A 25,205-nucleotide genomic window follows, 5' to 3' on the forward strand; every position below is an offset into this window, starting at 1 on the left:
TTAAGTAAATATTAAAAGAACAAAGCATATTTCTCCATATGTCCAGGTCTCTTCATGTCCTTCAATATAGTTTTATAGTTTTCCTCATACTGCTTATCCACATTCAATTCTAGGATATTTTATGATTTGTAATTCTACTGAAAATGGTATTGGGTATAGTTTATATTTAGTCATCTTTCTACTACTTTCTAGTTGATTATTTTGTTTTTTCTAATTTTAAAATGATGAATTTGCCTTTCTTTATATATGAGTAATTAAAATAGCATCTGACACACTAGTGGGTGTTAATCAGGATTAGCCATGACCTTCTCTAGCATCTATACCATCCATTTTATTGTTAGTCAAGTGTTCTGATTAGCAGTTGTAAAACAAATCAATGATAATCTTATACTTGACTTTATTAGGAATACTTCTATATATTTCACCACTAAATAATATGTGCTTACAACTATTCTGAAATATGGGGTTAAAGAATCATATCAATAATACTTTTTTAAAAAGCTTAAATCAAAATAGATGTAATTTTTGAAATTATCTTTTTGTCATCTAAGGGCTATTAATATTAAACCATCCTGTGTTTCTGGACCATTCTCTCTCTCTCTTTTTTTTTTACAGTGCAGGGGATTGAATCCAGGGGTGCTTTACCACTGAGCTATACACCCCAGCCTTTTATTTATTTATTTTTTTAACTTTTCCAACATACTTTATTTTCAAGACAATAAATCAACAGTTAAGTCACTGGAATGAATGGTAGCAAAAGAAACCACTTCAAATTGGCCTACTACTTTGGACTTATGAAGAAGAAAAATATTAAGATACTAAAAGCCTTTTATTTTGGGGGACTGGATCTCATTAAGTTGCTAGGGCTGGTCTCAAAATTTTGGTCACTAGAATTACAGGTGTGCAACACTGTTCCAAGCTCCCTTTTTCCATGCTCTGGAATACTTCAGATAGCACAGGAAAAAAGCTTATTCCCTAAAGGAGCCAAAGAATTTGCCCACTAAAACTGTATGAAAATGCTTATTCTCTTTTCTTTCTTTCTTTTTTTTTTGAGATGGGATATTGCTGGGTTGCCCAGGTTGATCTTGAATTTGTGAGTTCAAGTGGTCCTTCTGCCTCATCTCCTGAGTAGTTGTGACTACAGGCCTGGGTGACTACTCTTGGCTTACTTTCTGATGAGCAGCTTTTGATTACTTTCTCATTTTCCCCCCTGTAGTTACTGTTCCATGTAATTTCCTGTATCTTCTCATGAGTAAGAATTTGTCATGTTTTCATTACAGGAATGTATGGCTCTTCTCCCCCACGTGGAAATAGGCAGTTGTGCATCTACTTACAGTGGGGTCGGTCCAGAGGGAACATCTTGAACACTCTTGGCAAGGGGCTCCTGGCGAACGAGGATGCTGGCAGAAATGGTCATATCCATTGATAGACACTCGACAGAGGTAGCACATTTGGGCACCACAGCGGCAAGACATGCGGTTGCAGCCTTCTGATTTGATGAGGCCAGTTCCACATTTGTGGCATTTTCTAATGCGGGCGGCAGTCATTTTTTCTTCACTGAAAAAAGAAAACATGATTGGAGCTGGCCAGGAAGATGGAAAGAAAATTATTATGGCCATTAAGTATCTATTTCTTTCTATGTGTACTGATTGCTTGTGGCATATGGTGACATTCAAAGAGTGAAAAGAGCCTAATATTCTGATGTCCGAGAACTGAGTTCAAAGATAATCAACTGTCTAACCTTGGGTATATTGGGTATATTTCCCAACTGTCTGGAGACTTGGTTTGGTACTGGGGATTGAACCCAGGGGGAACTTAATCACCGAGTCACATTCCCAGTTCATATATATCTTTAGTTGTAGATGGACACAATGCCTTTATTTTTTTTATGTAGTGTTGATGATTGAACCCAGGGCGCCTCACATATGCTAGCCAGCGCTCTACCACTGAGCCACAACCCCAGCCCCCAACTCCTTTTTATTTTAGGACAGTTGCTTAAGGCCTTATTAAGTTGCTGAGACTGGCTTTGAACTTGTGGATCTTCATGCCTCAGTATTCCAAGTTACTGGAATGATAGGTTCATGCCACTACACCCAGCAGTTTCCTCACTTTTAAACTGGGAAAACACAACTTTCTCACTGTGTTTTGAGGATTACAGGTAAGATATAAAGCCCCTGGCACACAGCATTTAGAAAAATAACTTCTGTTTGTTTCAAGAATCCCAAAGACTTAAAATGGAGACAAAAAACTCAAGGTCTTCCTAAATTACATGACAATTAAGAGTTAGTGAGTCCAAACCATAGTTGCACACCCCAAAATTCTGACAACTTGTCTTAGGGGTGGCAGAGGGAGTGACTGCCAGTCTGACTTCTGAGTTGGCAGAGTCATCCTCCCACATCACAGTCCTACACTTCCAGACTCCCTTGCAGCAAGGGCACGACACACATACGACTCAATCCTGGCTGACGGGGAGCTTCCAGGGAGGCTAGCTGTCTCCAGAATCATCTGACTGATGTTGAGGGTGGACAAGTCAAAATGACAAATTGCTGTTTGTCAAGAGCTGCCTGCTGTGCTAGGTGCTTCCACAATGCACTGTTTCCAACTATAAAATGATATGTTCCAGGCTGGGGTTATGGCTCAGTGGTATAGCACTACCTACCACGTGTGAGGTGCTGGGTAAGATCCTCAGCATCACACAAAAATAAATAAATAAAATAAAGGTATTGTGTCCACTATAACTTAGGTACAGTATTTTTATGGGTTTCACTATTAATCCTAATATTCTCTATATATTCACTACTTGTTCATACACTGTGCTACCAACATCCTTTTTTTTTTTTTTTTTTTGCTATGTTGTTCACGCTGGCCACAAACCCTTGGGCTTAAGTAATCCTTCTGCCTAAGCGTCCCGAGTGTGTGGGACTATGGGCACACCTATATTACTGGGCTAAGCTTCTTTTAGTTTTCTGTTTGTGGTATCCTTTCACTTTCTGAGCACATGCCTATCATCCATCTATCTATCTATCTATCTATCTATCTATCTATCTATCTATCTATTTATGGTGCTGAGCATTGAACCCAGTGCCTCATATGTGCTAGACAAGTGTTCCACCACTGACCTACAACTCCAGCCCTCTGAGCATGTTTAAGACAGTATACTGATTTTATCCCTGTCTAATCAGGGCTGGGCTTGCAGCTAGAGCACTTGCCTAGCATGTGTGAGGCACTGGGTTCAATCCTCAGCATCACATAAAACTAAATAAATAAAACAAAGGTACTGTTGTCCATCTACAACTTCAAAAAAATTTTTTTTTTGGTCTAATAAATCCAATGTCTGTGTATCCTTAGGGGCAACTTCTGTCCAGTGCTCTTTCCTGTGAATGGGTGAAACTTTCCTGTTTCTTTGTATGCCTGTTAAATTACTGTTGAAACTGGGTATTTTGAATATTATAATGTGAAAATTCTGGAAATCAGATTGCTTCCTGCAGGGTTTGCAATTTAGTAACTTTTCTTTCTTTTGCCATACTGGGGCTAAACCAAGGGGTGCTCTTGTCACTGAGCTACAGCCCCAGCACTTTTGTTTGAGACAGGGTATTGCTAAATTGCTGAGGATGCCCTTGAACTTCTCCTGCTTCAGCCTCCCAAGTCACTGGGATTACAGGCATGTGTCACTGTATCTGGCTTGAGAATCTTGATTCCTTCTGTTCTTACCTCCCATGTCTATCAGCAACCAAGTCTTGCCGACTTCCTAAATTTCTTAAACCCATCCTCTCTTACACAATACTGCCATCCTAATCTGGGGCTATGTAATGGAATGGGTTGGAACTACTGCAGTGGCTTCTAAATGTTCTCCTTAACCCTCGTCTTATTTTCCTTAAAGCTATTTGCCAAAAAAAAAAAAAAAAAAAAAAAAGCTATTTGCCACACAGCCATCAAACCAATGACTCTGGCCATGTTGTTTGCTTGCTTGAAAGCATTTAATAGTGGACCAAGCAGACACTATGTGGCTTTGGCTGTGTGTACAATGTTTTTATGGGTTTCACAATATTAACGTGAGAAGCACAGTACCTCTTATGAAATATTCTCACCAAAACATATTGAATATGAACCTAATCAAATCTTTAATCTAAATTCTAATCTACAAAAAATACAGAGGACAGAAGAACAAGTTAAATGACACCTGAAAAAGCAGTCAACATAAGAAGGTATTTTACAAGTCAATGGTCATTGTTCTTCATAAGTCAATGGCATGATAAGCATTGTGTTGAGGAGAGAGGATACCCTTATTATAAAAGAAATTCAAGAGAAATGATTACCCATGCAATGAGCAGACCTTGTTTTGAATCCTGATCTGACTAAATCAATTATGGAACATGTGGTAAAGCTATTCTGAGACAACTGGGAGAGCTGTAAACTTGGTTATGAGATATTATCAAAGACTTATTGTCAATTTTGTTAATGATTATAACAAATTATTAATGTGATTTTCTATGTAAGGGGAAAAAAGTAAGCATGTAGGGATAAAATGACATACTGCCAAGGAACTGGATTTGCTTGAAAATACTATAGCAGTTTAAAAACAAGAAAAAAAAAAAAAAGAAAGGAAATGAAGCAAATGGGGCAAAATAATGATAACTGTTGGGGGTTCATTGTACTATTATTTCTATCATGAATTCTTAACAATTTTCCTAAGAAAAGTAATATGAAAAAACAAACAAACAAACCAACAACCCCCCCCCAAAACAAAAAACAAACACTGACAGAATGCAGACCTGTCATGTTTTTTTTATTATTGACAGGTTGAGGTTCTTAGTTTGATTCTTGAGGGTGGGTGCTTAATTTTAAAAAGTTTATTTAGCATACAGTTCTAGAGATTCAAAAGCATTGATGGTGGCATCTGTTCAGCTATGGTGAGGGCCTTGTGGTGGATGATATCACAATGGCAGGAGCATTTGCAGAAGAGAGCACATGGTGAAACAGGAAGCCAGACTTGTTTATTTTTTTATTATTGGGGTACCAGGGATGGAATTCAGTGTTTTGCATGTATTGGACATATGCTCTACCACTACATCCCCAGCACCCCATGGCAGTTTCTTTCTTTCTTCTTTTTTTTTTTTTTAAATATATTTATGTTTTTTAAGTTGTAGTCAGACACAAACTTTATTTTATTTATTTATTTTTATGTAGTGCTGAGGATTAAACCCAGTGCCTTGCATATGCTAGATGAGAGCTCTACCTCAGAGCCACAACCCCAGATCACCCATAGCAGTTTCTTAACATGCTACTCAAGGTACCAAAATTAAGCCTCATTTCACAGCAGTTACTATACTTACAACTATTTTTGTGTATACCGTGTGTGTGTGTACATACACACAAAAATATATATTTTTTTTTGGGGGGGGTACTGGGGATTAAACTCAGGGGCACTTGACAAACAAGCCATATCCCCAGCCCTATTTTGTACTTTATTTAGAGGCAGGGTTTCACTGAGCTACTTAGTGCCTCACTTTTTGCTGAGGCTGGCTTTGAACTTCCGATCCTCTTGTTGCTGGGATACTAGGCGTGTGCCACCTCGCCCAGCTCATTTCTTATTTCTGATGCTTGGCAATTGGGAGGATTCTTTCCTTCTCTCATCAATGGGGTAAGGGCTATATGGAAAGGAAAGGCAAGCTGAAGATCCCAAAGCACCCCTTCTCTAAATACTAGATTCCCATAGAATTTTTTTTTTTTTTTTTTGAGATTGGTAGCACCATCAAAGACTTTAAAGATGCAGTGTTAGCCAGATACGGTAGTGCAGTGTAAGCCTGTAATCCCAGTGACTCAAGAGGCTGAGGCAGAAGGAATGTAATTCTAAGCCAGCCTGGGCAACTCAGTGGGACCACTTCAAAAAAGAAAAAGAATGATTGATGAAGCTCAGTAAAGTGTCTCTGGGTTGTTGAATCCATAGCTACAAAAAAAAAAAAAAAAAAAAAAAAAAAAAAAAAAAAAAAAAAAGGCAGTGTGTTTGATTCTCCCCAGACCTCTTTTTGGTCTACACAGAGAATAGTGTTAAGCCTCACCACGTGCTAACTAATCTCAGCCGCTGCTGCAGATGCCACTTCTTACCCTTGGCAAATAAACAGAGCTCTTGGTAACTGGTACATAGGTACTGATCTGGAAAACACTTTATATTTTCTGTCCAGTGGCAGAGAACATCAGCAGCTGACAAGAATATTTTCATCTGTCTTCCACCAGGACTATATACTGGTCTACTCCTTGAATGACACTTACATAGAACCGGATGAACTGGAAGCAGCAGGTACCTTGAGGACACACTAATAATGTGAATACTATAAAATGGAGATAACCCCTTGGATATATGAAGCATGTAGTATCTATGGAGTTAAGGTCAGGGGTGAGCATCAGGATATCCTTTCCTAAGTTAAGCTGTGTTGTGTCTTGCATCCCCTTCTACTATGGAGACTTTTGGATCCTAGAATGGACACACATCACATCTAAATGTTCTAGTATGAATTCTCTAACTGTTGATCTAGAAGGATGCCAAGCTGAGAGGACTATAAGCTGCTCCAAGTACCTAGGCTGACTCAGATGCTGAGTGGACCACAACTGACAGAGGCTACCTCATGGCTCCCTTCCTCCATCTTCAAACAAAGCCAGCCCTTGACATGTGAAGTCAAGTCCTTTTCATGTTTCTCTGACTCAATGCTCTCTCTGCATCTCTTGCTCACTGACCACAGCTGGGAAAGCCTCTCTCCTTTTAAGGAGTCATGATTAGCTTTGATTCATTCTGATAATCTCCATACCTTAAATATGTCATGATAGGACAACATCACTGGGGTTGGGGGTCATTATTCTGCCCTCCAAAGTTGCGGTATCTCTGCACCTCAGCTGCCTACTTATAAAATGAAGACCACAGTACATGCCTGTGGTGAAGACTCAGAGACTCTGCCCCAAATGTCATTCCCCACTTCGTTTATGAATAACAAACCCCTCTGTGTACACCACTTTCTTAAAGCTGGACATAAAAAATTTGTTTCCCAGCTAGAAACTCCAAATATTGTCTTCTTTTAGAGCCTGGTTGTGCTCACGTGAATCAACCCTGACTGATGGGTATGAGCAGAAGTGATAGACGTAATTTCTGCAGTACTTACAATTTAAAGAAAAGCTGACAGCCTGACAACTTGTCTCCTTTTTTCTCCTTTCATATGCTGGAGAGTAAATGTGGTCACAACCCTGGCACAATTACGCAGGTAAGAACACCATGCTTAGGGAATGGTGAGGCAGTGACGTAAAGGAACTGGATCTCTGAGTGATCTCATGGGACAACCCTATCGGCATGGCAAGACTTGACTGTTATAGGAGAAACAGACTCCTGTAGAACTTAAGGTGCTATATTTTAGTAAGTCAGTATTTGTAAAGTGCTCGGTCACATATGGAACACCACACAAGTAATGGTTATTATTACTAATACATTACTTTGTATTCTAGCAGTTGGCAATTCTACTTAATGTCTTAGCATCAGCATCTTAGAACAAAGACATAAGCCGCAATTGTGTAATCTAAACAATGTGTTACACACATTTATCTAGACAATAAGGGGAGGGGAAATATTTCTTGAATGCATATGTGCTATATGACTTCTGAAGTTGCTCCAAGAGTCTACAGAGATAAGGAAACAGGCTAAGTGTAGATATATTCCTTGAGGTTACCCTAGACTAAAATGACTTGGGCTTGTTCCCCGGACAGAACACTCTGCCCCGCTGACCAAATGCAGGTTAGCTGGGGAGTCAAGTCAGTGACAAGTCCTCTGAGTCAGTGACAAGTCCTACTCACATAGATGTTCGGTACTTGATGTCATCCTTTTCAGCCAGCTCTTCACAGGTAAGGCCATTATGTTCTTTCCAGAGTCCCTGACACTTCCTACAGGTCTCCTGGGGAAAAAGGACAGAGATAAAGGCAGCTTCTGGTGAGTGCAGGCCATACAAACTCCCATTCAACAAAAGGTGTGAAACATGCTTCATGGGGCTTGGAATCTCCCGGAGGCCCTCCCTCCCTGTCAGCAGGGCTATTTGTTCCTTCTTAATCTAAAGAAAGTGTGCTCCCACCACCTAGTTTGTGTAAGTTTTCTGAAATGCAGCAGGACACCTGGAAATACCATAAGAGAGATTCTTGGGTCTTTTTTTGTTGTTGTTGTTAAATATTTATTTTTTAGTTGTAGTTGGACACAATACCTTTATTTTATTTTATTTATTTATTTTTATGTGGTTCTGAGGATCGAACCCAGGGCCTCATACATTCTAAACAAGTGTTCTACAGCTGAGCCACAACCCCAGCCCCAGATTGAGTCTTTAAAAATAAAATGCTGCTGAGATGCTTAATGGTGGGGTCTGAATGGATCTTAATCTCCCCAATCCCTATGTCCAGTCCTCTGGCATGGGACTGAGGAAAAGTCTCGATTAGGATCATTAGTGCCCTAAGGAAGACATTCTCTCTACCATGAATCACTCATAAATATGGATGTCATACCATAAATGAAATTAAACAAATAAAAATTTAAAACAATCATCATCCTTTAATATAGGATTCTTCACAGTTTATAAAACCCACAGTATTTTAGTTAGTTTCTTCATTGCTATGACCAAAAGACCTAACAAGAACAATATAGAGGAGGAAAAGTTTATTTGGGGCTCATGGTCAGTTTACAGATGGCTTTTGGGGGATGGAGTAGAATGTTAAGATTTAGATATGAGGTGTTCCCCCAAAAGCTCATGCATGAGACAAGGCAAGGAAGTTCAGAGGTTAAATGATTGGGTTATGAGGGCCTAGACCTAACCAGTTCATTAATCCACTAATGTGGATTAAATGGACTGTAACTGTAGACAGGTAAGGAGTAGCTAGAGGAGGTGGGTCACTGTGGGTGTGCCATTGGGGTTTATATTTTGTCCCTGGTGAGCAGAGAGTTCTCCCTGCTTCTTTGTTACCAAGTCCTGAGCTGTTTCCCTATGCCATAACCTTCTGCAATGATGTTCTGTGTCATTTCTGGCCCAAAGCTACGGAGTCAGGCATGTATGGACTGAGCGCTCTGAAACTCTGAGCCCCAAATAACCTTTTTCTCCTCTACATTATTCTTGCCAGGTCTTCTGGTCACAATGATGAAAGAGCTGACTAAAACACATACCAATAACAAGAACTTGCTGGTGTGGAGGTGTATGCCTGTAATCCCAGCCTCCTGGGAATCTGAGGCAGAAGGGATGGTGAATTCAAGGCCAACCTGGGCAACTGAGAGAGACCCTGTCTCAAAGTAGGCTGGAGATGTAGCACAGTGGTAAAGTGCTTGCCTAACATACAAAAGGCTCTGGATTAGATTCCCTGTACTGCAAAACAAAAAATAAAACAAAAGCAAAACACCCCCCACTCAAAACAATAGTAAAATCTCAAAGACCATGGACATAAATGGAAATTCCAATCCTAATAAGTACAGTGGAGGAAAAGAGTGTGATTGCCTTTGTCTGGGGACCTGACCTAGTCTGGAAGATAGGGAAGGATTTAAGAAGTGAAGTCTGAGATTTGAAAAATGAGTCAGTGATACCTAGATGGACTGGTGAGAATAGGAGAGCCCGCCAGGCAGAGGACAGCAGCAACATACGTTAGTTAGCAGGCAAAGCGGAGCAAGTGAGTTCCTGTAGCTAACTGCAGGCTGTGCACTCTACCATTAAGTTATATTTCAGATCTTCTTATTTTTATTTTGAGATAGGGTCTTGCTAAGTTGCCCAGGCTGGATTTGAAATTGTGATTTTCCTGACTCAGTCTCAGGAGTTGCTGGAATTTTCGACATGTGTCACTGTGTCCAGCAGGGTTAGATAATTCTGGATGGAAAAAAAAAAATCGTAAGGAGGAAAGAGTGGAAGTGCAAGAGATGGGAGCTAGCATGGTCATCCAGGAAAGGGACAAAGGAAGCCCAGACCTGGGAGATGGGTAAGGAAGTGAAGAGAAGGGGATCTACTTGGGAGAAACTGAGTAAGCAAGATGGCGGGCTTGAGTATGGGGAGTGGGTGCCAAGGATGAGGACTTAGCTCTTAGTTTATGCAACCAAAGATAACAGCAACCCTGAGCTTTGGATGGAGAGATACAGGTGTGAAGATCCTAAGTCTGACCTGGATGGTGATGACAGTGGGGACCATTGGGACATACCATGGGGATATGAGGTAGGGGGTCTGGGTAAATATTTACCATTTAGGAGTAGGCAGTAGAGATATGCCAGAGGCCACATCAATTCTAGAAACATTCTACAGGTGAACTTTCACTTGTTACATAAAGTGAGTTTAAGGAGACTAACGAGGCAAATAACAGTACATATGGTATAGATGATTCCAGTTCCATATTAGAAAGGTAGTAGTGGTGGCTGCAGGGAAGATCTGTGATGCAATCTGTCTGCAAGGATACCCAAGGAACAGGCAATGCTGATAGCTCTTGAGTGGCTACAAGGCAGGGGCAAGACTTTACTGTAGATCTTTTGTACTCTTTGAATTTTATTATCTGTTTGTCTGTCTTATCTATCCATCCATCCACCCACCCATCAATCCACCTATCTATCTTATCTAAAAAATAAGTAAAATTTAAAGACAGAAATATGAAATGGATGGCTCAGGAAGTTGAGAACCTTCACATTCTTTAGTGGGATGTTGAAAAATCTCCAATCAATGGGGTGGGATGAAGTGGGGTTAGAGATGAGCTCATGGGAGTCTATACTTCAATGCCATTGCTTCCAAGGGACATGGATATTCTTTGGTCCATTACTTGCATCCTGTGCAGTAAATATACTAAATCAGCAGTGTGCTTAATTATTACCTACTAAAATGTATAGCAGCACAAAGTTGTTTTTAAAAGAATTTATGCCTGACTATTCCAGGAAACTAGCTGAAAAACAACAGCTGGAGAATAGATGAGCTGGTATTTGAATCCTAATTCTCCAAACAATACTGGAATAACCACCCATAGGAATAACATCTTGAAAACAATACACGGCTTTGGGGTAGTGCCGCTTGGCATTCTTGGTCATTCAGTTATTCTCCTAAAAAAAGAAGCCCCATTTTCAAGGTGAGGCACAGGTTCACTAGGGCAAAATGACCTGGCTATGCTGGAGTCTGTGGTGTGAGGGTCTGAGGTGCTGGGAAGTTCTCAGCTCACATTCAATACCACAGGGGTTCTCCTGTGGCTCAGTGTGATGGTTTTCAGCTACTATATTTTTTTCTTACTGAAGGATCTGCAGATCCCAGGGAAAAAGCCCAAACTATCATTTTTTTTTTCCTTCCTACTGGTACTGGGGTTTGAACTCAAGGGCATTCTATCACTGAGCAATGCCCCCAATCCCATATGTATGTATATATATAATTTTTTTTGGAGGGGGGGCATCAGGGATTGAACTCAGGGGCACTCAACCACTGAGCCACATCCCCAGCCCTATTTTGTATTTTATTTAGAGACAGGGTCTCACTGAGTTGCTTAATGCCTCACTGTTGCTGAGGTTGGCTTTGAACTCAGATTCTCCTGTCTCAGCCTCCCAAGCTGCTGGGATTATAGGTGTGTACCACCACGCCCAGCTAGCTATATATTTTAATTTTGAGACAGGGTCTTGCTAAATTGCCCAGGCTGATCTTGATCTTGAATCCTCCTGCCTTAGCCTCCCAAACAGCTGGGATTATAGGCATGTGAACAATCATTCCTCCCTACCCCCAAATAAGTAGTAACAACATTTAACTCAATGTGCTGAAATGCAAAAAACATTTTCAGCAACAAGATACAAGTAGACTCTTATTAATATCAACTGATTAAAAATGAGGCTGAAAGCCCAATAAGATTTTCTACACTTGAATCTTGAAAGTCAACTTCCCTCAGAACTAATATTTAAATAATTTCAGAACTGTATTAAAAAAAATGTAGCATGATTTTGAAAAAAATAAAGAATGCAAAATAAACTGGGTAACAGTATACAATGATAAACTCTAATAACAGAAAAAGATCTGAACCATCTTGTTGGGGTTGTGGCTCAGCGGTAGAGCGCTCACCTAGCATGTGCGAGGCACTGGGTTTGATCCTCAGCACTACATAAAAATAAAATAAAGGTATTGTGCCAACTACAACTAAAAAAGAAAAAAAGAAAAGAAAAAAAGATCTGAACCATCTTTTTAAGATATGGGTCGGGGGGCTGGGATTATGGCTCAGTGGCTAGAACGCTCGCCTAGCACGGGCAGGACCCGGGTTCGATTCTCAGCACCACATAAAAATAGAGGCATTGTATTGTGTTCATCTACACCTAAAAAATAATAAAGATATGGATCAGGATTGTGGCTCAGTACCACATAAAAATAAATAAACAAAATAAAGATATTGTGTCCATGTATAAGTAAGAAAAATTTAAAAATAAAGTTATTATGTAGCTAGATACAGAAACCTACAATTAAAATACGGTGGGGAACATAGAAGGCTAGGCAAAGTTAACATTTGGTACTCTGTGTATTTTCTTTAGAATATACCTCTTTTAGTGTACATTTTGCTAAAGTATAATTCTCTCCCCTCAAAGGCTGCTAAGCTTTCTTCCTAAACAAGAAAATTAGGCAGAAGAAATCCTTCCGTAGCATGAATATAACTATGCCCTCTTCAAACTGAAGTTGGAGCACACGTACTGGTTAAAATCTGGGCAGCTACCAATCTGTGTACTTCTTGCCACCTGGGAGGGCTGCTTGTTCAGTTTATGATGCTCTTTAGTCCTCAAAATTCATCAAAATGACTGACTACATGCTCAATAGGTCTTCACTTTGCAGCATAAAGAAAACGAAATCTCCCTCCATCCATTTTCGTGCCTAAATAATGTTTAATGGGCAAAGCAGAGGAGGACCTGAAGCTGCAGGTGCGCTTGCCTCCTCCCAGCCCACTCTGTGCTGCTTATTCCCCAGCACTTTACCTGCTTGACCTCCAGTGAAACCTTCATCCCCACACCAGGGTACAGAAGTCACTGACCTGGCTATAGGGCACAGTGCAGTGGTTGATCCAAATCTAAAAGCTTTCTGCTTTGTCAACTCAGGAGACTGGTAAGACTGCCAATCTCCAGAGGCCTTGAGGTAAAAGAGACTGTACACAAAACTCAGTACACTTTGGGGGGCACAGGGATATGTGTTTTCAGGCCATCCATCCTCTGGGCTGTCAAACTCACTTGTCCACGACTGGGGATGTACTCAATGGTAGAGCACTTGCCTAGCATGCATGAGGCTCTGGGTTGGATCCCCAACACTGCCAAAACAACAACAACAACAGAACAAAAAGTACTTGTCTTTTTTAGGCCCAAATGACATATGGATACCTGCCAGAAGGTCCAGAAAGACACTAACTCTTAATACACAAACATATGCCAGAACTCAGCAAAATCAAACCCAGGTAGGTTCAGCAGGCTTTCCTTCCTTCACTGAAGGACCCCAAGCAGTCTCCTTCTCCCAGGCCAAGGGCACATACACCAACCCTGCCCACAGTAAGGGCACATTTATGGAGGTGGAGGCTGGATAGTTGAGCAAATCAAGTGAAGCACAACAGAGTTAAGTGAAACAGTGCATGCACACACATATGAACACCTAAGGGAAGGAGGGAGATGATGGTAATCTTAGGAGCTGACATCCTCACAGGGTGGAATTAAGTAAGAGTTGTGAGTATGATCACATGCCATGCCACAGGGACATTCTTTCCCTGCTCTACATCTTTTTGTGAGGTATATTTTCCAGTTCTAACAGCTTTTACAGCCAAGCATCTAACACAATGGACTCTCAAATCTAGCATCTCAATTGTGAAACATATTTCTATAGATTAGAGAGCAGGAAAGGTTTTTGTACCATTAAATAAAATTATTTAAAACGGGGGCTGTTATGTTCTACCCAATTTTTCTGACATGGTGAGTAACAGTTGTGCAGATGCTGTGATCATTATTTAAAAAACGAGGAATGGATACAGACAGGGCAAAATGTTGGACTGAGTTTCAGAATACTCTGATGGACTGAAGAGGCTGAGACCAGAAGCAGAAAGATGATTATGAAGCAAGTGGAGAGTGCTTTTGAGAGAGATGAAGGTGAGATAGAAGGATTTCCAGGTTTCTGACCTGGGACGTGAGCTAGGTTGGGGGAAACATGAACCTGAACCTGGATCTAGTAGCATAGGATGGAGAGCAGATCTGAGTGGGGGTAGGAGGCAGAGGGAGTTTGGTCCTAGATTTGGTCCTTTCTTTTCCTTTGGACTCTGCTTTTGATTTTTGGTTAGAATTCCTCAATATTTGTCCAAATAAGACCACAACCTACTTCTAGAACCCAGCTTTATCAATACTGAGCGTGGTAGGGGTGGGCAAGGCCAACAAGAAAAGGAAATGTCAATACACCTCTTTTCTTGTTACAAGAGGACCACAATTTCCCATAAGACTTTACAAAAGGACTTTATTAATATTCTAATTTTAAAGTACATTGATAGTTTAGGCTTTTAGATGAGTTTCCACTGAGATCTGAGGCTCTGTGGTAGGAGCATCTTTAAGGTTCTGAGCTCACACAACTCATCCCTTTTCACTTTCTAGCCATGCTGAAAGGGCACTTTGTATACATATCTCATTTAATGTACACAGCAACTCTGTGAGGGGGGTACTAGACTACTATGTTGAGGGCCCGTGCGCGTGCACCCCGCCCCCATGTGTGTTTGGTTTGGGGACTGAACCCACAGGTAGCTTTTATCACTAAGCTACATCCCCAGCCCTTTTCATTTTGAGAGAGGGACTTGCTAGGTTGCTGAGGCTAGCCTCAAACTTGTGATTTTCTTGCCCTAATGTTTATAAGTTGCTGAGACTACAGGTGTGTGTCACTATGCCTGATTTGCTGTTGTATGTATGAATTTATTTATTCGGTGCTGGGAATTGAACCCAGGGATACTTAATCACTGAGCCATATTCCCAGCCCCCTTTTAAAAAAAAATATAATATTCTAAACTCTATTAATGTACTTATGGAAAGCATCTTCATGAAAGACTGCCATAAAAATGGTTTCTACTGTTTATTTTTTGTCCTATTTAGTTAAGTATATACTTGACAGTAGAGTGCATTTTGACACATCATACATAAACGAAGTATAACTTCTCATTCTTCTCGTCCCTGCCCCCCACCTCTTTTTGGTACTGGGGATTGAACTCAGGGGCACTCAACCACTAAGCCACATCCCCAGCCCTATTTTGTATTTTATTTAGAGACAGGGTCTCAATGAGTTGCTTAGCACCTTGCTGTTGCTGAGGCTGGCTTTGAACCCATGATTCTCCTGCCTCAGCCTCCCAGGGTGCTGAGATCATAAGCATGCATCACCATGTCTGGCTCTATAGTTACATTTTTTTTAATAATTATATTTTTTAAAGTAAATGAAAAAAAAGAAAGCATAGAGAGAGTCAAAATTAACCTGGCTAAGGCCACATAGCTATGGGCTCAAGTCTGCCTCACTCTAATTCTGCTCATTCTTTCCCCTCTGTTCCCACTGCATGCCTGCATGGTGTTTGCTACCAAGAGCAGGTCACTGTTTACTGGAAAACCCAAGGGCACGAGGGTATGAGACAAACCCTGAGGTTACAATGGCATCTTGTGTGAGGAGACCACAGATCAACAATTGGCAAGGCTGTGTTTAAGCGAGCATCAGGGTATCAAAGGCCTGGGCACCCAGTTGCAGCTGTGCAGGACACCTGCTTCCCGAGCTTCCCAGAGAGCTGGGATGGACCCAGTGAACAGCAGGATGGGATGGTATAAACTTGAGGACGACCTTTTTTTTCAGATAATGATAGGAACCTGCTAATCACACAGGGATCTCAGATTGAACAAATGTGAGGAAGTAGCTGTTCCTGCTATGTTCAGCTAGTTGCACGTCTGGCAGAGTAGCAGAAGGAAGCATATTTTTAGATTTCCATTACATGTATAAACAGAGACAGGCTCAATGTGAGCTTTCCACACCACAACCAAATCACAAATATTCATTCACTCCCTCAGCCAGCCAGGTCCTGGACCCTTCCATGTAAATAAATACTTGCCACTCACTTCTGCAAGTGTGGCAAGGACTCTGAGTTCGTTAAGATGTGCAAATTACTTTGCTTGAGATTATTACTGTCACCAAACTGGGTCAATGTTCATTCAGAGTGATACTGGTGATGGAGACAATTTTGGCTTTGAAAGGAAGAAAAACATTCTCATTTTCCTGCCCTTGCCCCTTTATCCAATACTACTGAGGAAGCCCTAATCTGGCAGTTGCTGCTTTCAGCAAAGGGGTGAGTGTCTGATGTAGGCCTGCCTTCTCGAGAGTTTTCCTCCAGGCTGGTGGACCCACAAACAAGCAACGGTACACTCTGAAAACAGTGAGCGGTCTGGAGGGAACTAAAGTCAGGTGAGGGGCGAGGAATATGGACAAGGAGCACACCTTTCCATTGGTTTGTCAAGGAGGTTTTATATGCAGAGGTAGCATCCCAGCTCGATCCTGAAGGGTACCTGGTAGAAGAGAACTCCAGGCACAGAGAAGGCAAGCAGTGGTACAGGTCAGGAGAAAGAACAACTCAGAGAATCAGCTTGCTAGCCAGCATCCAGGGCCAAGTCTGTTCACCTCTTGCTAGTATCCCTCCCCCAATGACACTGGCAAGAGGTGAATACCAATGGCTGGCCTAGAATGTCATTTTTCCTCCAGCAATGCCTAATCATCAGTTCTTATTTCAAACACCAGGGGCTCTTGGAAACCCAAATGTCTTGTAACAAAAGTTGGCACTCTTTCCCTGAACCTAGAGTGTTTGGCTCACACTCTATTGCAGTACTCTTAATGATATCCTGCAATCATCTGGTTGCATTACATTTCTCTAAACAGCCAAGCTCTACCCATGAGATATGCCCTGCCATCAGGGGCAGGGAGGGTTCGGTTCGTCTATTAAACCCCCCATCTCTCCTCAAATCCAATTGACCCGAGTGCCTATTTTGTACCACAGATATGTTGTGGTGAATAAGCTGGCAGAATTCCTGACCTTGGGGAGCTCAAAACCCACTACACTATGTCTCGGTTATCTTGGGATTTCCAGGGCCTAGCACTAGGTCTGACTCACAAAGGGCCTGAATGTCTAAAAAGCGACAGTAAAACAAAGGCTGGCAAGACAAAGCACAACCAAAGAGTTACAAACACAGGAATTTCTTATTTCATACAAAGAAAAGAGCAGAGGAAACCTAGCATTCCTACTCCTTCCTTAAAGAACATTACTTCCTCCCTATAAGGCTTTCACACTTGAAAAAAATTATATAAAATACAATTATTGAGGGCTGGGGTTGTGGCTCAGCAGAGTGGTAGAGCACTTGCCTAGCACGTGTGAGGCCCTGGGTTTGATTCTCAGCACCACATATAAATAAATAAAATAAAAGTCCATTGACAACTAAAAAATTATTTAAAAAAACACAATTCATGAGAAAATGAAGTCATACATGATGCTTTCAGGTTAATTTAGTAAAGTTAACCTGAGAACTCAGGCTCTGTCTTTTCTGTTCTTTTCTTTGCTCTCACTCCTTCGCCTGTTGAAAGTGTTAAACTGGAAGAACTGTTATTGCCAAGTGGCTGCTGACCAAATGCTGCAGCCAGTGAAGAAAGCACTGCATATTACTTCAATTAAGATGTTCCTGTGTGCCTGTAGTCCTCACATTTTCAGGAGCCTGAGGGAGGATCACTTGAGCCCAGAAGTTGGAGGCCAGCCTGGGCAACACAGCAAGACTCCATCTTGGAAAAAAGGGTTCTTTGTGATTTCTCCTATAGCTGCAAGGCGTTTAGACTAATCTCAGTTCCCTCTTGATGAAAGGAGCTTCACATATGGCAGCCCCAAGGGTATATGCATGAGGGCTGCTAGTGCAGAGGGGTCAGGATTGGAAAAGAGTAGTGAGTCTGGCTGTTGCCCTCTGTCATTCAGTACCTCCTAGAACTCCCTATAAGACCACATCTCCACAACCCCCGCCCCCACCCCGCAGAGAACAAGACAGTATATCTTTCCAGGGTCCAGTTCTTAAAAGACAAACATTCTAGCACATTTTTTTTGTTTGTTTGTTTTTTAATGGTGTCTGGTAACCAACCATCTGAGGTCCTCACATCTTTCTGAGAAACCAAGTTCTTCACGCAGGGGATTTCACTCCTTTCTCAAAGTGGACCATCTTTTCAGAGACTGGAGAACATCAGATTTACAAAAGCAGAAACTTCAGAACTTCAGTCTGTGAAACATTAACAAAGACCCTGAGGAAAGAACTACTTTGGGGGATGATTTCATATTCTCAAATATTCTTTGATTCTCATATACACATACACTAAATTTTAAAATGTGTACACTGTATGCTCACCCACCATTTCTACACACGGAAGCATGCTTTGACAAAAGAGTTATCTCTAAGCCTTACTCCTGCAAATTACAAAGCCAAGCACTTCTTTAGGATTAGATTAATAGGTTGTTTCTGTGTTAATGCTGCCCTCTAGGGACAAAAGTTATAAAAGCACTTTGATCTACCTCCCTGTGCTAGGAGAGGACAAGGCTGTAGCTATATCATAGTCAAAGCTGCCTGCTTTTACTGTATAGTAGGAACCAGGGCTTCTAAGATAAAGTGGGAGGTGAAGTCTTTTTGAAATAAATGAAAGTTCAGTTTTGCTTTTGTCAGATCAGCTACCAAAGCACTAATTCCCTCATAGCAGTCATTCAAACACTGAAAACCATTCTCTCTAAGGCCCTGTAACAGATCACTGGTCATATCATGGGCAATGCAGCAAGCAGACATTGACACAGAAATTCAAAAAACAAAAATATGAGTTCCTCACTTAGTCCTGCTCTGGGGAATAAAGCAAACACAACCAAACCCTTGATATGCCAGGAAGTCACACTGGGGTGGGGATGGGGCGACAATGTGTTAAATCAGTAAAATACATAGTTAAGACATAATTATGAGTACTAAGGTGAGAAACGCCAGAAGGAAGGTCAGGGCTGGGGGGTGGGGAGAAGTCAACAGTTCACAGGAGGAGGGAGATGGGGAAGGCCCCTTTGAGGTGTATTTAAGACTTAAGAAAGGTGAGGCAGTGAGCCTTGTGATGTTTGGGGGAAAGAATTCCAGGCAAGGAGGGAGGTGGGAGACTAGTCAGAGGTACAAATGGGCTGTATGGGTGCAAAGGTGTCTTGAGTCTGGCAGGAGCCAAAGGGCCTAAATGGTACATGGAGTAGGCAGGGGGTAAAGAAAAGTCTCCCCACAAAGCTTCAACATAATCAATATAAAGAACCCAGATATGCTGGCTCCCCTTTCAAATGGCACTCTCAGGCCTCTAAGGCTTGCCCCAACAGGATGGGGCCTTGCCCGCCTCCATGCCACACTCAGGGGTTCAGATCCCAAAGCCATGAAAGGGCAGGAGGGCAGAGGCAGGAACCAGCAGAAGTGCTGGTTCCAAGACGCAAGTGCAATTTCAGCTGTGGCAGGCCATTTGACTCAGCCTCTTCCAAAGGCACCTGCTCACCACAGATACTCCATACAGCAACAGGAGTTTGTGGGAACCAAAGTCACTAGAGCCAGGATTTCTGAACTTTGAATTGCAACTCCTGGAGTGCTGTGAAATCATTTTCACAGATTATCACCAGTAGGTTTTTTTTTTTTTTTAATAGAAAAACAGAAAACACTAGCATGCACTTTGCATTCTACATGTCAAATATCTGCTTTATAAAAAAAAAAAATCAATACTTCAGCTGGAAATACATTTATGTATGGAATGATTTTATTGCAATTTATATTTCACACTGTAGGTCAAAGACAAAAAAGTTCAAAAGCCATTACCTCAGGATTCAACTGTTTAAAAACCAGAGGCCCTTCCCCCCACCTCCACAAGAAGCTCGCTCTTGTACTAGGAATTCCCAGGGATCTCTGTGAGGAACTGAAAAAAAGCTCATCTCTGACTACCCTGGTGGTGCCACTGCTGGGGAGGAATGAGGTGTGAGCATCAGGCAGAACAGTGCAGGAGCAAGTAACAGAGTGGGAAGTGGTGGGGCTAATAATAGGTACTGCAAACTCAAAATAAACATTTCTACTACTTGGGCAGAGACAAGCCCAAGCAGATCTTGTCTTTGCTCACCCCCTGGAATATATGTTGGCTTCCCAGAGTTCTCTGGAAACCTTGGCCTAGTGGGAGCAGCCAGCAAACCCAGCTTGCTCCTGCTTAGAACTTCACTGTCATCATGCCCCAGAAGAAGGGCTGAAGATTCCTCCCCAGGCTCAGGTGGATGATGGCTGGCCTTAATATGATAGCCTGGACTAGGTGTGTGGGGGTGGAAACCATGGAGGTCTGTGCACGGGGTAGAAAGCAGGAAGTAGATATTTCATTGAGGGCCTGTCAGCAGAAGTGCTGGTTCCAGGACTCAAGTGCAATTTCAGCTGTGGCAGGCCATTTGACTCTAGCCCTACAGGGTATTCTGTGAAGATGGCAGTGGTGATTAACACAGTCAGGGTCAGAAAGATAAGAGGCAGGCTGAAAACCTTAGGGTTGATGGCACCCCTTGAGGGACATCAGATAGAACATCTCAAAAGATTTATGACTCAGGCCTTTTCCCTCATAAATGGAAGTTTCCTAGGAGGCACAGTGGGGCAGCTTCAGCAGTCAGTTGTTTCAGGAGGCACCCTGCAGCCAGGCACTGAATGAGCACAAGACACCCACAGATGCCTTCCACCAAATAGAGGGTCCCCAAAAGTAAATAATTAGAATGAGATGAGAATCTGTTACAAAGTAGACTAAGAGTGTGGTGCACAGGTCAGTGAGGTGCTGGGACTGGGGGGCATTCCTAGAAACTGAGCTGTCTCAAATGGCTAAGAGAAGACAATGCAAGTGGACACTTTCCCATTTGTGGGTCAAGAAAGGATGTGTCACACAAGTTCCCCAAAGCACATAAGGGCAAAACAATTAAAACGAGTAGTTTTTACTCTAAAAAGGACACCATATAAAGCTGTCCTAGAAGATATTTGGAACATCTGAAACAGGAACAGGATTAACAAACATCTAGAACAGGCAACTGGTAAAAATCAGAAAGTACAAAAAAAAACTAATAGAAAAATTGGTAAAAGATGTGAAGGCAGGTAGTAGGGGGAAATGTGCACCCTTAACAGTTTTCAGAGAACATGAGAACATTTATATAAATCAGCAGCCTGTCAGAAATTAGAAAGCCAGTCTATATCAAGTGCTGGTGAGGCTGTATGTTAAAGGAACCATTGTGCAGGGCTGGAGAAAGTGTCAACTGCCTCGTACCCCAGCCCTGGGTCAGTTTCTGAGAATAGGTGGACGAGGAGATTACTCCCAGTGATTTGAGGCTTGGTCTGTGACAATTAAGAGGAAGTTCGGGGTGCACGAACAGGAGAAAACAGAAATATGTGCTGTGTATACTAAATACTCCTGTGCACACCAGGAACAGATTAAGAAAATACAGATATTAAAAAAAGTAAAAAATGGGAATAGAATGTAGAAGAAACCCATACAAAATGCTCTATTCTTAAGATACATATATCCAAGTATATACGGAATATTAAAAGTGGTGAATAAGGGGAGTGGCATAGAAGTGGTGTTAGAAATGAAAAGGAGAACAATATAGGAGTCTTGCAGGGACACAACTGACGGCATGCCCTGGGAAGAATATTGATTAACTCAGATTTGTGGGCCTGGCATTCCAGCCTCCATCCCAAGACTAAACAAACTGCTCAGATGACCTGGCTCAATCATCTGTCACTGCCCTCATTCTCTCAAGAATTTAAAAGCAGGTGGGTGAATACCAGGGTACAGCTTTCACTTATACTTTTTTTTTTTTTTTTTTGGGGTACTGAGATTGAACCCAGGGGCACTCAAACACTGAGCCACATCTCCAGTCCTATTCTGTATTTTATTTAGAGACATAGTCTCAATGAGTTGCTTAGTGTTTCACTTTTGCTGAGGGTGGCTTTGTACTTGCCATCTTCTTACCTCAGCCTCCTGAGCCGCTGGGATTACAGATGTGCTCCACTGCAACCAGCTCATTAACACTTCTAATCTAGTTGGCTTTGGGGATCTGTTTCACAGACTATCTACAAATGACTCAACTTTAGAATACACTTTAGCACATACTAAGGAAGATGGGTCATGCTAACTAGTTTTAAGAGGATCTTTTGAAATTATGATGCTGGGTTACATATGCTTATGTTTCTTATAATATCTATGGCTCATAGATATTATAGGTCACGACTGTTCATGTGGGACACAATTCTTATAATTCAATCTTTCCCCAATGACTCATGGCTATGGTCTCAGTGTGTACCAATACCTCCTCTGAGCTGACTTGGGGAAGCTGCTGGAGTCCACCAGGATACAGACAGACCATTCCTACACTCAATGTCCCCAGGCTGCTGGGCTTCTGAAGTGTGTTCTAGCCTGTCTTCTGCTTTAAGTGGTGTTTCTGTGCTGCTTGTCTATGCCTGCCCCCAGCACTCCTGCTTTCTCCCCATCTATCTTAAAACCCAGAGAGCTGAGCATTTCAGAACTAGTCTACAATGAGAACAAACTGATTGGAAGGAAAGTTGTAGATTCACACCACAGACTTTGAGATTAACTATTTTGGAGGCTTCAAAGGCTGTTTGTTTAGCTCCTGTCTAGTGTGGAGAGCGACAAAGGCGGCAGTGAGAAATTTCTCTAAAAAAATGATGTCTGCAAAAACATTTCTGGCTTGACCTTGGTGGCCCTTTTCCAGTCTACCTGTCTCCACATGGCCCTATCTGGCGAGGGAAGGCGTACTCATTGCTGCAGTCTGCAGGGACACTGGGTCAGTCCTGTCACTTCCTGTGCAGATTCTCTTAGGGTGCATTTTTCAGCCCAGAGAGAACAACATGTATAGACCAACACCAGTCTCTAGTTGGGGAACAAGAGGAAGAAAAGGTCAACACCTTCCCAAGGGACAAGCCTCTCTCTGGTGAGGGTGTGCAATTCGTCAACAGCCTTTCTCACAGGACCCAACCTACATGTCAATGTGATCTTGGATTTGGTGTTCTGATGTTGTCAGGCTCCTCCTAATTTCTTTGGGTTCATGGTTTGTGAGTAGTTGTCACTGTGATTTTAAGAATTACCTTACTGTCAAAACCAAATGACATCAAACCAGTAAGATTTAAACAAAAGATATCAAGATGTATAGTATCCAGACTGCAGCAGCCAAAGTCATCTGTATTCATTCACATTTGATGAAACGGAGTACCAGGCTTGGACATTTGCTCACATACAAGGAAACCAGAAGAGTCCATAAAGCAACCCCTGATCATTGCCAACTGTAGCCTAATGCTAATTCTACTCAATATCTCAGCTTTTCACAATGGCCCTCACCCTGACTCATGTCATGGTTTTTCTTGAAACCACGACAGCGTCTATATTTATATTTCATGTGGTGGGTCTAGGGAGGTATAAGTTGAAATGTCTTTTAGCTTATGCACCAGGCAGGGAGTTGGGGTAGTCTTGGCAGGTAGAAAGCAGTTAAAGCACAGGCTTGAATGAGATCATCAGGGTGGTGGGGACAGATGCAAAGGGGTACAGGACAGGGCCCCTGAGTGCTCCAGGAGGGGTATCTAGGGATAGAGAGGAACAATGTGGGAATTTCCAAAAGTGTGTAGGGTCTCTTAAGGTCCCAGAGTGTGTTTCTAAAGTAGATGGCAAAAGCTTAGCCAGTCAGTAATATGATGTCTTGTAAAATCTGATACAGAATTATAGTCATTTGGGATGCCAGATGACCCCGCAGTAGTTTATGGTGGTTGATAACATGTTGGTAAACCATGTAGTTTAGCACGTACACCCCTCGTGGCCTAAACCAATCAGTTTAAAGGAATCCCTCTCTTGTACTAACCAATCACCCCTACCCAACTTGTTCCCACCACTGAATGTGCTAATCAATGTTAAGAGTTGTTTGACTTTCCCAGTTATAGAATGATTTGCTGTATGATGTTGTGACACATAGAGTATCCCCCCAAACCTATAAAATCTCACTGGACAAAGGACCAGGACTCATTCCCTGGGACCGCTGCGGTTGTGAGTCCAGGCTCAAGCTTGCAATAAAGATTCTTGTGTGATTGCATCAGATTTGGCTCCTGGAGGTCTTTTAGGGTCCCACGAATCTGGCATTACAATTTTTGTAGTCCTAGAGTGTAACAAATCTAAAGCTCTCTTAGTGTTAGGCTTCCTGGAACCAATAGAGAGGGAGAGGGAGAGAGAACTGGCTTATCTATGAGCCTCATTCAACCACAAGAAAACACTCTGATACTTCTTGGCTTGAATTCTGTGATCACTGACAGAGTTAGAATCGCAACACGAGTTAGAATTGCAACATTCAGGGGCTGGGACTGTGGCTTAGCGGTAGAGTGCTCACCTAGCATGTGTGAGGCCCTGGGTTTGATCCTTAGCACCACATAAAAATAAACGAACATATTTTGTCCTATTACAACTAAAAAAAAAATATTTTAAAAATTTGCAATATTCATGGAAACAAAACTATAAGATGCACTGTCCTGGAATCACAAACTTCAGCTCTAACATAAGAAAAGAAACTCCTAGGTACACAACTGACTGGTCATGTATCAATGCTATCCTTTCAGCACACTTGGCCTTCCATACGTTTTTATTTCTGATAATGTCTTTAAAAGCTTCTGCATAGTTGTAAAACCAGTACTTACAGCTCATATGAACATTTTAAGACTGGATAGCAACGTTTGAAAAACCTGGAAGGGGGCTGGGAGCATGAGAGCCAAGTGCCAGGAGACATGACCTTCACCTCATTTATCTTCAGTGACTGCTCTCTGCCTCTCCTTCTGTGACACCCCCCACACACTGCCTTTCCCCACTTCCTGACAACATTGGTCCCATCCTGCTCTCTCTAGTGACATCCTTTCTCCTTCAGAACTGGGCTTTAGGACTTGGGAGAGGCCACCTAGGCACTGCCCTGGCTATCTACTGTCCCTTCCCCTGAATGTGACACTCCCCCCCACTTTCTTGGAGCTCCTCCAGAAAATGGAGATTCTTTAATTTTCCTTTCCATATGGTTCTCTGAGACAGACACACAGACATGTCTTGCAGGATATATTTTACTGTTTACCACTTTGTGTCCATCTACAACTGAAAAAAAAAAAA

General features: G+C 42.0%; 1 protein-coding gene across 4 annotated transcripts in view; it reads right to left on the reverse strand.

The window, feature by feature from the left end:
- Positions 1 to 25,205, reverse strand: part of Rnf216 (ring finger protein 216) — a 135,975-nt gene that overhangs the window by 16,316 nt on the left and 94,454 nt on the right. For all 4 annotated transcript variants that reach the window (XM_076840333.1, XM_076840332.1, XM_076840331.1 and 1 more), the window contains 2 exons: positions 7,834 to 7,931; positions 1,335 to 1,557 (listed from right to left, as the gene is read on the reverse strand). In XM_076840333.1, the coding sequence (XP_076696448.1) occupies positions 1,335 to 1,557; positions 7,834 to 7,931 (321 nt within the window). The remainder of the gene's footprint in view (positions 1 to 1,334; positions 1,558 to 7,833; positions 7,932 to 25,205) is intronic.

This window comes from Callospermophilus lateralis, chromosome 19 (assembly GCF_048772815.1).
Source record: "Callospermophilus lateralis isolate mCalLat2 chromosome 19, mCalLat2.hap1, whole genome shotgun sequence".
NCBI lineage: Eukaryota > Metazoa > Chordata > Mammalia > Rodentia > Sciuridae > Callospermophilus > Callospermophilus lateralis.